The sequence below is a fragment of the Myotis daubentonii genome, chromosome 6, assembly GCF_963259705.1.
Source record: "Myotis daubentonii chromosome 6, mMyoDau2.1, whole genome shotgun sequence".
In the NCBI taxonomy this organism is placed as follows: domain Eukaryota; kingdom Metazoa; phylum Chordata; class Mammalia; order Chiroptera; family Vespertilionidae; genus Myotis; species Myotis daubentonii.
The window spans coordinates 11,964,662-11,978,592 of record NC_081845.1 but is presented as its reverse complement, the minus strand read 5'-3'; the positions used below and the strand labels follow the sequence as shown (position 1 = coordinate 11,978,592).

General features: G+C 39.1%; 1 protein-coding gene and 1 long non-coding RNA gene across 7 annotated transcripts in view; one reads left to right on the top strand and one right to left on the bottom strand.

The window, feature by feature from the left end:
• Positions 1-13,931, top strand: part of ROS1 (ROS proto-oncogene 1, receptor tyrosine kinase) — a 119,209-nt gene that overhangs the window by 49,900 nt on the left and 55,378 nt on the right. For all 5 annotated transcript variants that reach the window (XM_059700148.1, XM_059700149.1, XM_059700152.1 and 2 more), the window contains 8 exons: positions 852-974; positions 1,138-1,322; positions 2,481-2,578; positions 5,669-6,165; positions 7,451-7,663; positions 8,398-8,508; positions 9,546-9,724; positions 11,770-11,961. In XM_059700148.1, the coding sequence (XP_059556131.1) occupies positions 852-974; positions 1,138-1,322; positions 2,481-2,578; positions 5,669-6,165; positions 7,451-7,663; positions 8,398-8,508; positions 9,546-9,724; positions 11,770-11,961 (1,598 nt within the window). The remainder of the gene's footprint in view (positions 1-851; positions 975-1,137; positions 1,323-2,480; positions 2,579-5,668; positions 6,166-7,450; positions 7,664-8,397; positions 8,509-9,545; positions 9,725-11,769; positions 11,962-13,931) is intronic.
• LOC132236830 (uncharacterized) overlaps positions 11,957-13,931 on the bottom strand; it is a 49,587-nt gene continuing 47,612 nt past the window's right edge. The window contains exon 3 of one of the 2 annotated variants that reach the window (XR_009453380.1): positions 11,957-13,880. This is a non-coding gene — a long non-coding RNA (uncharacterized LOC132236830). The remainder of the gene's footprint in view (positions 13,881-13,931) is intronic. The other variant, XR_009453379.1, reaches the window with a different exon arrangement.

Sequence of the window (13,931 nt, the reverse complement as noted above, 5' to 3'; positions counted from 1 at the left end):
TTTAGGAATCTAAATAGGAACTCAGTGAAATAGTTTTGAATAACACACAAAGGTCCAGAATTCTCGGCGTCTGTGGCCTATTTTCCCTAGAGCCCATTGGCTGATTGACTGCCCCTTACCTAACAGCACCCACCTATGCCCGTGGGCATTGAATGTCACCTATCTCCAGCCTTTGTTTTCTTTGGCTGTCACTGGACTCTAGGAAAGGAGAGGTATTTTGGCTATGCAAAAAACATGTCCAAAGGGCAAGTTAAATATAGAGCAGGCTTAAGCTTGTCGTTACTGTCATTATTGCGTAACATTTATTAATTGCCCTACAAGTGTTCACCAGCACACACTTCATCAGTCTCCAATAGAACAGGACATCAAGCAGCGTTCTGCTGTCCTCAAATTTCCTTCCTCCAAAGACTTTCCTCCTGCCTCAGGGGGAGATATTGAAGACAATATGAACACAACCAGTGTGTGTGTGTGTGCGCGTGCGCGCTATGTAACACCCACTCTGGCCTGGGCTGGACCACCTCCACCAAGCAGTCAGATTCTTATGGCTGACCTTAGTGAGCTGAACTTCTCTGGCGGCAAGGCTGTTGAGAATGGCGATACTCCATGTCATGTTATTTTGAGGGCACTTAGAGCACATACACGTACAACCCACTTGGTTGACACTGTACTTGCTATCCCAATCCTAGAATCATGTGATTTACTCCACAGTTGAAAGGCCCCAGTGCCTTCCGAGGAAATCTGACCAGCCTCTTTCAAGTGCTCATCCCCTTGCTTCGGAGGGTGGCATTGATCTTCTTGTGTTGATGTGTATATGGTTGGGGCTGTCTCTGGACATCGTGTTGTCGTTTTAGTTCAAGAAGAGGAACAGTGGCTCTTTTTATCCAGAAAATCTTCTCTAAGAAAGAGATCTTTAAAACATCTAGTAGATGAAGCACAGTGCCTTCAGTCAGATGCTGCACACCGTACCATTACAGGTCAGTATAGTAGAGAGAAATATTTCCTTCGTGTGAAAAGAAAGATCCAGGGTGATTTCTCTTTTAATTTCTTCATGAAAAATGAAAGAACTAAATTATCTTTTATGTAAGTTTTTTGTCCGGTGCTATAAAATAACGTACATGCGTTTGCATGGTCTTCTAGGAATATCAGTTCATGTCCAGCGGCAAGTTGTTTATTTCTCTGAAGGGACTCTCATATGGGCCAAGGAGGCTTCCAACGTGTCTGATGTGTCTGACCTGAGAATTGTTTACAGAGGTTCAGGATTGATTACTTCCATCTCCATCGACTGGCTTTATCAGAGAATGTATTTCATCATGGATGAACTGGTTAGTCTGAGAATTTAAAGTAAATAAGCAGATACTGATATTAATATATATATATTAGATGTATTTACAAGTAAACATAATTTTTCATTAAATAAATATTCATTGATTATTTACTACTAGAGGCCTGGTGCACGAATTTGTGCATGGGTGGGGTTCAGCTGGCCTGCCCCGATGGAGGCCCATCAGGCCGGGGAGTGGAGGGGCCACCCGTGGTTGACCAGCCAGCCCCATCCCTTGGTTGAACTCCTGGTCGAACTCCCGGTCAAGGGGACAATTTTCATATTAGCCTTTTATTATATGGGATGTTTTAGACACTAGGTTAACAATGAATCATATATCTGCTCTATAGGATGGTCTAGACCAGCCATGGGCAAACTACGGCCCGCGGGCCGGATCCGGCCCGTTTGAAATGAATAAAACTATTGAAAAAAAAGACCTTACCCTTTTATGTAATGATGTTTACTTTGAATTTATATTAGTTCACACAAATACTCCATCCATGCTTTTGTTCTGGCCCTCAGGTCCAGTTTAAGAACCCATTGTGGCCCTCGAGTCAAAAAGTTTGCCCACCCCTGGTCTAGACTTTACCTAGTACTAGTCCTGATCTACCATTAAATCATCTTTATTGGTGATTTTTCAGAGCCATGAGTTTATGCTAATGATAATTCATCTCCCATAAGATAGAGGTGGTACGTGCATTATAACTAGGTGGGCCTATCCATCATGGTCAAAATCAGCTGCAAGCACTTTGAATTATATAGTAATCAGCATTGACTTTAGGTCTCTGGAAACCAGTATTACTGAAATCCTTGAGAAGACACAGTCTTGAGGTGTTTCAAGTTTCCTTCTTTGAAAGGACAGGCTTATCACAGTCACTATGGCTGGAAGTCCATAAGCTTGGGTTAGCCTAAGTATTAAAAACATTTGAGTGCCTACCGAAGCCAGGAAAATAGGTACTTGTATTTAATTAATGTCAGTAGGATACAAACTCATTAGGGCATAGGAATTAAAACGGAGTTTTAGGGCATTTTCATGTTTTCAAAAAGTGCTCAGTGACCAGCACAATTCTAAGCACAGAACAGATGCCCAAGAAATATTTGTTGGCCAAATTGAATCCAAACAGATACTAATCCTATTGCTGGAATTTTGATTCTCTAGGTATATGTTTGTGATTTAGAGAACTGCTCAAACATTGAGGAAATTACTCCTCCCTCAGTTATTGCACCTCAAAAAATTGTGGCTGATTCATACAATGGGTAAGTGGATTAGTCTTGTAAATATGAATTCTTCCATGGGTAAGAAACTTTGGGAAATTTGCTTAATAATGAAACATTGTTGCCTCGGAAGAGCCCATCTATGTATCTTAGCTCAAATTGAAATAAATCCAGGTAATGTTTTCATTCTGTAGAGCCAGGAGGGAATTTCTTTCAAACTGAATCCACAACTTCTCTAGTGAAGAGTTTTCCCTTTCTCATTCACAGTAAAATATGGGTATATGTGAAAGACCTCTTGTCTGGGGCTCAGGGACCTGGGTTCTAGTACTGTCACTATTTTATGGCGCCACCTGGGTCTCATTGCCCCCCTCCATGCTCCCTGAAAGAAGCCCTTCCATTTCCGCCTTTCATCGCACTCTTTCTTTTGCTGGGCAACTCAGCATCAGTTCATTTCTCCGGTCTGGTTCTTAAACCTATGAAGAGGCTGATTGATCAGAATGCTGCCAGCATCTACCTTAGGAGACAAGAATTGATGGTTAAATACAAGTAAAACTTTCCCATTAGAAATAACTATTTTTCCCTTCCCTACAAATGGGATGGACACAATTTTAGCTCAGGTGTGCTGCTATACTGAAATAGGACCTCAAACAAGTAACTTCATGCCCGTGACCTTTATTTTATCCCTCCATATGGGGATGACTTCCCCAGCTGGGTTATTTTGAAGATGGAATGAGGTTCTCACTGTGAACGTATTTTGTGATCTCCAAATGCACATAAATGTGCAAGATGAAAGCATAGAAAGTTATCTTGTAATTTATTTCTTAACTATGGCCAGATAATTATAGGTTAGTAACTAATAAGCAAGGCCAATGTTTGTAAGATTAAACATTTTTCTTTCCTGTAGGGATAAAGTTATTTTCATTTTTTAAAAAGTCCATACAACCTTTTATTGTTCTCAAATTAACCTTCATGAATAAAAGATTGCTCAATATTGATTTAAAATCAAGCCTTTCTCTTCATATTAATTCATAATTTTCTAGATATTTATTTTAATATCCTAGGTTTGAAAGAATCACTGAATTACAGAAAAAAATTTTAAAAAACCCTTGGATGTAAGGCAGGTCCTTTGGACTCTGAATCTTATTTTTCTCATTTGTAAAAGTCTGAAATCCTATTAAGTGTACCTTTGTTGCTGGCAGTTACACAAAAGGACTCATTCTGAGGACAGTGAATTATGCCCACTAAATCAAACCCCTCAAAATGCATCTCAGTGAGGTCTTTGGTGGCTCTTTTTTCCCCATAAATAAAAGGTTGATTTCTGCTTAGGTTTTGAAATGTGACTAGAAATAATAATGATAATTAATAGCTATTAGACACTTAATATGTGGTTTTAAGTGCATTACTTCAACAATCCATTTAATCCTTGTTCAACACTATGATGTAGGTGCTTTTAATATCCTAAGATTATAAATAGGAAAGCAAAGAAGAGGTTGATTTAGTAATTGCCCAAGATCTCACAGCTATTTTGGGATGACACCAGTACGTGACTTCCTACTCCGGGGCCTACCTTCTAATCATCTCCCCATACCGTGGTAGACTTCCGGTAAAAACCAGTTGTAACTTTTAGCACACTTAGGGAATGTACCTAAAGCACTCCAGATGTGGGAAAAAGTTGATTTTCCTGCTATTAAAAAAGGTCTCCTTTATGCTGTCATTTTGCACCATTGAATTATAACCTCACTGAGTGTGTACCTGCTATAAACCTTTTCCCTTCTCCCCTCATCCTTGCCTCACCCCCCTTTCCTCTCTATATTCTACCTCCCACACCCCAGCTCTCCTCACCTTTCTTTTCTTTGTCTTCCCCCCAACCCCCCAACGTGGCGATGAGCTTTAGAAACATGCACTCCTCTCTGCTTCAGTATAAGAATTGTAATCTTTGCCCCATAACTTTTTCCTTCTATCTACTCTGAAATCCCTAAACAATTTGAATTTGGGAAACAAAAGCAGGAAGTTAAGAGCCAAGGTGTTTCTGCTTTTTGCCTGCCACAATCTTCCCTTAGGATAAAGGGCGTAGGTTCATATCTCAGCATGGAGTTTATATCTCAGGAAAATGTTCTGGCACAGGAGTCTTGAGCATACTGATACCGATTTGGAATAGTCATCCGGAGAATCCGGAGAACACGAGTGGGACTGAATAGGATGAGGACAATGATGTGACAGTTGTAGCTTCGAACCCTGCCAACCCATGGGTTTGTGATGAGAAAGACTTGCTAAGCAAAAGTACATCTGTCTCCATGAACACAAATCCAAAATTGGCTACATTCAAATGAATAGTTTTATGTTTTAGTTAATATCCTGACAGATTTGATTATCAATGAAGTATTTTAGCGGTGTTTCTTTTTTCATTATTATAAATTCACTTACACTGCTCCCTCGATGTTTGGCTTCAAATTATATGAATTTTCAAAATTCCTCCATTGGCTTCTTTCTTCTGGTTACTGGGTGGTCCTGCTCCCTTTTGTGGTATTTCTTCATGAGTTGTAAAATGGTAGCCCTAGTGCTGCAATTGCAAATATTTTTAAAAGCTTAGTCTACTAAAAATGCAAAGTAGCCTCACTAAATATTTATCATAAACTAATAACTCAGGTTTTAAAAAAGTGGTTGAAATGCTTTTGCTTTCTTCCATTTTTTCATTTACAATGTATGGGAAAGTTTATTGACAGAATTAGACTTAAAAATTTGTGGATTTTGGAGAAAAGTTTTTTATAATAAATAACATGTGTAGCTGTGTAACTTTTATATAATGTGTATTCCTTTAACAGTAGGTTCCACTAGAAAATCCTTAAATCCTTTTTGCTTTTAAATTCTATGATTCTAAAAAGTCATGTATAGTGAGGATGCTAAGCATTAGAAGCGAGGCTGAAATTTTTCAGTGTTCCAACTTCTAACTTAAATGAATAGAGCATGTCTTTAGTAAATATCCTTACTCTTTTGGCCCTTGGGAAACCCTGTACTTATTAACTCTGGAAATACATGATTCTGATTGTACAATAGGATAAAGTAGTGGGTTGGGGAGGTTACTCATCTACCTTTGCATTGAGTCAAACCAGACTTCTTTTGTTCCCATGTCAGGTATGTCTTTTATCTCCTGAGAGATGGCATTTATAGAGTAGCTCTCCAGGTGCCACCTGGTCAGGACTCAGAAGCCCTGCGTATCGTGGAGAGTTGCGCATTAAAGGACTTCGCAGTAAAGCCACAGTCCAAGCGAATCATTTACTTCAACGACACCACCCAAGTCTTCATGTCAACATTTCTGGATGGCTCTGCTTCCCATCTTGTCCTCCCTCATGTCCCCTTTGCTGATGTGAAGAGCTTTGATTGTGAGACCAATCACTTCCTTGTCACAGATGGCAAGGCTGTTTTCCAGCAGGATGCTTTGTCTTTTAATGAGTTCATCGTGGGATGTGACCTGAGACACATAGAAGAGTTTGGGTTTGGGAACTTGGTCATGTTTAGCCGGTACACCCAGCCATACCCCCTGCCGGCCCGCCCGCAGCAGCTCTCTGTGCTGTTTGGATCCTACCAGGCCCTGGTTCAGTGGAAGCCTCCTGCCCTCGCCATAGGAGCCAGTGAGTGCTCTCTCCCCAGAGTGGTCATGGCCTCAGTGGAAGGAAAGGAAGGGAAAGCTTGAACTCATTTGTTATGATGCACTCGTCAACCAGAGTGCTACTTAGCGCAAAAAGGAGTTTTGACATGTTTAGTCTGCATTTACTAGTGTTGCATTGGGAGGCTCTCTATGTTTTTCATTTATATCCCAACAGAATGGCTCAAACGTTTATTGAGTGTCTACTAGGAGCCAGGCACTGACAAGCTAGTCCGAGTGAATATTAGCCAGGGGGTTAGGGCACTTGGGTTGAGGTTTTCTATCCATTATAACCTTTAATTAATTTGAACAACTCCCTAAAACTCTCTAAACCTGAACTTGTATCTCTGGAGAGGCAGTTTGTGTGGCGGGTAAGTAGGTGGGCTCTGGAGCCGGCCTGCATGGACTCAAAGGCTGGTCTTGCCATTTATTAGCAGAATGACCCTGGACAACTTAATTAGTTTCCACTATTGGAAGATGGGGATATTAATTCTTTCTATGGGATTGTTATGTAGATTAAAGTAAGATGCGCAAGTAGAAAACACTTAGAACAATACCTAGCACAGAGGTCAGCAAACTTTTTCTATAAATGAAGGACCAGCTATAAATATGTTCAGCTTTGTGGTTCATACGGTCTCTGATATAGCTATACAACACTGTCTTTGTAGTGTAGAAACAGCCATAGATAATATGTAAATGAGTATCGGTGGCTGTGTTCCAGTACAACTGCATTTACATAAACAGGAGTGGGCTAGATTTGGCCCTGAGACTGTAGTTTGCAAACCCCTAGCCGCCTAAGGTATTTAGCAAACATTGTCTATGTTCTACTTTAAGACAAAGTTAATTATGCCTGTTTGCTGTATATCACAAAGACAGCTACAAATGAATAAGCAAATTTTGGGCTTCTGGGAGAAAAGTGCTATGCAAGCACTAGAATTATATTAGAGATTCACCACCAGCATTTGCTTATTAGGAGCCTGGTTCCACCTGGCGGTGTGAGAGAGACCCCTCTGACAATTCTGAGCAGCCAAATGTCCTCTGATTTGTTGGGAATAATGACTCCATTAATAAGCAAGATGAGTGGCATGGGTGGAATGGACACTGTTCTAGTTATACCGTCAAACTAACCCTGATGATTGGGGGGTAACAGGTATTACTGCCCAATGACCCTTCCATTCAAGGTGAGGCTGGAGATGAATTTCCTCATGACCTTTTGTTTGCCCTTGCTGATGTCATCCCGGCCAGTAATATTGCTTAACTCTTCTGATTAGGCCCTTCCTCCTGGCAGAACTGGACTTACGAGGTGGAAATATCAACCCAAGACTTCCCCGGAAACACTCGCGTTTTCTCTAACATACGTGGGACCGTGCTGCATGTCCCTGGGCTGCAGAGCGCGACACAATACGAGGTTTCCGTGAGGGCAAGTTCTCCGAAGGGGCCAGGCCCGTGGTCAGAGCCCTCGGTGGGTACTACCCTGGTGCCAGGTGAGAAAATGTTCTTGATGTAGGGAGTGATTCTGACAAAGAAAGACTTATTCCCCATGTTCCTTAAAATTAGTCACTTCCAATGTAGTAAAGAAGTTAGAATGAGGGTGCGATGGTCTGTTGAGTATGTTTATCTGAGATTAGGAAAACACCTAAAGCTCTGGGTAACATTTTATGTGTCTGGCCTGATATTGTAAACTTTCTAAAGATAGTTTGTGGGAAATACATCATTTTCTTCTCCTTCATGACTTTCTTCTTTCTTATGGTTTATTAAGCAATAGCACTCCTTGCGGAGAGAAGTTGAGGGGCTGCGAATTATGCCAAATATCATCCTCTTGGCAGAAAAAGAAAAGGGAAAGATAATGGTACCATATATACTGTTACTGTTAGCACAATTGCTTCTGGGTGCTCTGAATGGGAACATGGCAACCAATAGCCAAAGCAAAAAAAAACACAACAATAACAAAAAAAACAAATTCTGCCACGACATTGCTATAGAGGCAATATCACATACATTTCTCTTCACATTCAATTTTAAATATTTACATAAAAATATGAGAGTATGTTTAATATGACATATAATTCTATTAAGCAGACACAATTGCTCATACCTTCCACATTATTTTTTAAAATGTTGATATTCTTTTACTTTATAAAGAAAATCTTAAGATGTGTGCCTTAAAAAGTGTGCTGTCTGTGATATTTCCTTCAATTTCCTTTTTTTTACCCAATAGCTACAGAACCACCATTTATCATGGCTGTCAAAGAAGATGGGCTTTGGAGTAAACCATTAAATAGCTTTGGCCCAGGAGAGTTCTTATCCTCTGATATAAAGAATGTATCAGGTAAATGCCAAGTCCCTTTACACTTGGAATGACAGGTTTCTACTCATTCCCAAGCTATTTGATAAATCAAAGAATCAAGCGTTTTGGTATTAGGTCAATAATGAAAGGGGGGAAAATGCACTGAACTATACTTCCAGGGACAGTATTAAGAAAATGTTGGTTCTCAAGTAGGAATGCTGTTTATTATTTCACAAAATGTGAGGTTACTTATTGATTCATGCCCATTTCAGGAACGCTTTGATATATTTCTCATGAATTTTAATCTGTCAGTGTTGTCTCACAGTAACAACCTATCTTGTTCCACTAAGACAGCTACGCTTCAGTAATTTATTATGAGTTGGCTATAAGACTGAAGCATGAAAATGCTGCATGGAGATATAAACAAAGAATAAGAAAGGATTTCATGACAGAGGATTATTCAATAATGGGTGGGTCATTTTGCCGGGAAGACGTTAGAATGAAGAAAAGTCTTCATTCCAGGATGATGTGACAGTGACCTTGCTGGAAGAGGGCATCTTCTGTAACTACCTCAGTATTTGATCTATTTGTGTGGCCATTAAAAGTACAACAGCATTTCTGACCAACAAAGAAGTTGGGCTTAGGAAGTATTGTCTAATGGAAAGAATGCTTTGGAGTTGGCTTGAATCTTGGCTCCCTCTCTTTTCATTTGTGAGATCTCAGGCAGAACAGATAATCTCACCGAGTCTCAGGTTTGCCATGTCAAAAATGAGGATACTTCCTATTTCACAGCTTTGTTTTAAGAATTAAGTGAGACATTAAGAATTAAGTAGAAGTGCCTGGGACAATGTTCAGGAAAGAGGAGATGCTTAATGAATATTAGTTCCTCTCTCTAGTTCCAGGGGTAAAGATTTTGAGGTAACATTATTGAAATACTCTTGACCAATCCCTGACGGTCTAGTGACTCTCTATGTTAGCATATGCTATCAGATGCGGGTGCAAGTGTGATTTCTTGACTTGCTCTGCTTGTGTCAGCACATATGAAAAAAATAACTTTTACCAATTCACTCTGTTTTGAGACATGGATTGGTATAACAACAGACTCTACTACAGTGACATGAAAGGTGATGTTCACGTGTGGCTGCTGAATGGGACAGATATCTCCAAGAATTATCACATACCCAACATTGCAGGAGCAGGGGCGTTAGCTTACGAGTGGCTGGGTCACTTTCTCTACTGGGCTGGAAGGACATATGTGGTAAGTTAAAACCTGGCATTCTGGAAGCTCTAGACCAGTGGTTCTCAACCTTCCTAATGCCGTGACCCTTTAATACAGTTCCTCATGTTGTGGTGACCCCAATTTCATTGTTACAAATTGAACATAATTAAAGCATAGTGATTAACCACAAAAACAATATGTAATTATATATGTGTTTTCCAATGGTCTTAGACGACCCCTGTGAAAGGGTCGTTTGACCCTCAAAGGGGTCGCGACCCACAGGTTGAGAACCGCTGCTCTAGAGCAATGCCCACCCACTTCAGTGGCTTGAATGTTATTTTCATGATTTTTTTTTCATATTAGTGTACCATCTATGCTATTATTCATTGAATATTTGTCTTTAAGTCTGCTCAATTTTTTATTAAGATGCATCTATGTGTGAAGGAAATTTGATATCTTTGGTGTACTATTTCCAACAATATCTTAAAATAAATATGTTAAAATGTTCACTAGTGGGTCAGTGTCCTGGAGGAAGATAGCTCACTCCACCTAAGTGAAGGGACCATTTTCAAAGGTGTAGACAGGGCTAAGGAAAACAAAGGGTGGCAAAGCATGTCCTGGGCCAGCAAGTGTGGAAAGATATAACTAATTCCAGGCATAAAGGGGCAAAGGAAAGAAGGAGAAGAACCTGTGAGGACTGTAGCTTTAGGAGAGTTGCTGACATGAAACCCAATCACTGTCAAAATGCGTGGTCTCGGGGAATGAGTTCCCCAACCCCTCCTTCCTTCTGCCCTCCCACCTCCTGCCAGTGCCTCTGTTGGCTGAACCTCACTGGAAACCAGAGAACAAGAGAGTCCAGTGATGCAGTTCATAGGTGTCAGCCTTCAGGGGGAAGTGGAGGGTGGAGAGGGCTGAGAGTGGACCTGGGGGCAAAATGAAGACATCTTGTGTATGTGTAGTGGTACACTTTGAAAGGAAAGATGGTTAGTGATGAGAACACTAGTCTGACAGATTGAGAAGTATAGTTCTGAAATTGTTTTCTAATCAGGAGTGTGCTATTGTACGCACTTTTATTCACTCAAAAATCATTTATCTATTACCAATATGTTTAGAACCTTGAGAATCAGCATAGTTGGGAATATAAAGTAAATCGTAGACATGCCTCTGCTCTTTTTTTTAAAAAAAATAACAACATATAAACTTTATTGAGATATAATTTACAAGCCATAAAATTCACCCTTTTTTTGTTATGTAAAATGGAGTGGTTTTTTAAAATATGTTCAGTGTTGTGCAACCATCACCACTTGACCCTGGTCTTTTAATGAGATAAAAATACATAAATGAAATAATAGAAGACACACACAAATTAATGTATTTAGAGGCTAGCATTCTGGTATGGTCTGAATTCCTAAGTGCCAGTGACCTGTAGGCAGAGTTGATGGGGTTAATTAGAGACTGCTCCCTAAAATGGGTTAGTTGGAAAATAGTTTAAAAGGAGAAAGTGGAAGAATGGATATGAAAATTGGCTATAAGTATTTGCTCTGTCTGTTAAAAACTGTCTAACTCCAGGAAAAATTACTTAACTTCTTTGAACCCAGTTTACTCTTGAAAAAGTAGGGAATAGACATCCTTAATAGGCTTACTGTTCCTTATTTACATATTGTGATACATGTGAAGTTGTTGGTTACAAGAGCTTATATTTTAAATATTGAAAAAATATATAGTGCTAGGCATATAATACATCCTCACTAATAATGGCAGTATTTAATGTTAGGAAAACATGTTGATAGAAAGGAATCCGATATAATACATTCTTATCCAGTGTTTTGACTGGATATATGATTAGGAAGCGCAAGTATTTAACTCAAAATAAATGTATATTCCTTCTCTTTAGGAACATGAACAGTGATAAGGTTCATGAGGGCAGGTCCCATGACTATTATGTTTACAAGGTTTAGTACATCGTGCCAATAGGTACTTATGATTGGAAAAATGACGGGTAAATGCAGCAGTTCAATAATAATTGCAATAAACTATTCAGGAATCATGATGTCATTTAAAAATCATATGATTGTGTTTTATAGATACAAAGGCAGTCCGTGTTGACAGGACATGCAGATATTGTGACGCATGTGAAGTTGTTGGTGAATGACATGGCGGTGGATTCCGTGGGTGGCTATCTCTATTGGACCACACTCTACTCAGTTGAAAGCACCAGGCTAAATGGGGAAAGTCCCCTTATACTACAGGCACAGCCCTGGTTTTCTGGGAAAAAGGTGACAAAATAAAAATAAGAGCTGATTATTTAATAATTCTGAGTAGTGCTATTGTATAGTTATGATTATACTGTCTGCTTATTGTGTATAGTTAAGGTAGAATCTGAAAGGAAATACTGTTACAGTAAGATTTTGGTATAAGCAAAATTTCTCTTTCATTTGATTGTCATAATTGATTTAAATTTTTTAAATATAAGATGGAAATTTTTGGTAGTTTGCCTTATCTTGATGGTTGCCAGAGGAGATAGAGGTGGGAAGATGGGTGGAAAAGAGTGAAGGGAAATAAGAGGCACAAACTTCTAGTTATAGAATAAAAGTCACAAAGAGATAATAATGTACAGTATAGGGAAATAATGCCATAATAGCTTTGTATGCTAACAGATGGTTACTAGACTTATTGTGATCACATCATAAGGTATATAAATAAATGTCAGGTTACCATGTTGTACACCTGAAATGAATATAATATTGTATGTCAACCATACTTTAATAAAAACTAAATTTAAAAAGAGATAAAATACAGTTAACTTGTTATTTAGAAAACTGTAGTGCATCTCATTATAAATAACCAAGCAAGATTAACCCGATTTCATTTTAACTGAAAAAAGTAATCAATAATCTCTTTTAGCCTGGCCAGTGTGGCTCAGTGATTGAGCATTGACATATGAACCAGGAGATCATGGTTCAGTTCCCAGTCAGGGCACATGCCTGGGTTGTAGGCTTGATCCCCAGTGTGGAGTGTGCAGAAAGCAGCCAATCGATGATTCTCTCAAATCAATATTTCTGTCTCTCTCTCTCCCTCTTCTTTAGTCTCTGAAATCAATAAAGATATTTTTTAAAAATCATTTTTAGCATGAAGCATGGACACGATTCAAGTGCCAGAAGGTTAGGAGTTGCTAGAATCGTTTTTTAGCTTTTGGAAAAAGAGTAGGTTGAGTTTTTTTGTTTGTTTTTTTTGTTTTTGTTTTTTAAACAGAAATCTGTGATATATAAGAACATAGAAGGTTCTTACTCTCATACGCCTGAAGATTATGTCTTTGTAGTAGGCCTTGGGTAATGTAGAAAGTATTTTTAGTTCTAGGATACATTATTGCATTCCTTTTACACTTTTCACTGGCTCATCATTTTTGTTTATATGCTACTGTGTCTTGCTAAAAATATAGTCATCAACTTTAATCCTATCTGATAGCTCTCAGTCTCCAGGCCTGCTATAGAGAGAATGCACTACTCTGAGGTCAGACTCCTGGCAATCTCAGCTTATTTGAAAAATGCCCATAAAGCCAAAGAAAGCAAAAAAGATCTCTTGGATTGTAACTTCTATCTCACACAGTCTATTTCATAGGAGAAGCAGTCTTTCCTCAGGCCTTACCTAGACAGTTGGACATAAAATTAAGACAGGATGGTAACAAGAAGTCAAAGAAAGAGTAGTGAGAGGTTTTCAGATGTCAGCTAGAAATAGGACTTTATATATAGGTGACTCTACCAGTTATAAAACATAAAAACCCTGTATTATATTTTTAAAATGTGTCAGGATGTTTTGGTTATAATGAACAGAAGATATAATTTAAAATGGTTTAAACCATTGGTTCTCAAAGTTGGTGACACATTGGAATTTTCTGGGGAGTCAGAGAACATCCAGGGGACTGGGCTTCATCTCCAGAGACCACACTTTAAGAGGATGCAACCTGGAAATCGAGATGTTTAAAGAACTGCACAGGTGATTCTAATGTGCAGCAATGCTTGAGAACAACTGATTTCAACAACCATGAAATTCATTGACATATGGCTGAAGAGTCCAAAGTTACGGCTTGCTTTGGGCAAGGCTTGACATAGCACAGAGGCTCAAGTTCCTGATTCAGTAGGTCCTGGAATGTGGTTGAGAATTTGTCTTTACAAGTTCCCAGGGGATGCCGATCCTGCTGGAGACAAATATATAGAAGTGAGTAACAGTGCCTGCCTTTTGAAGATTT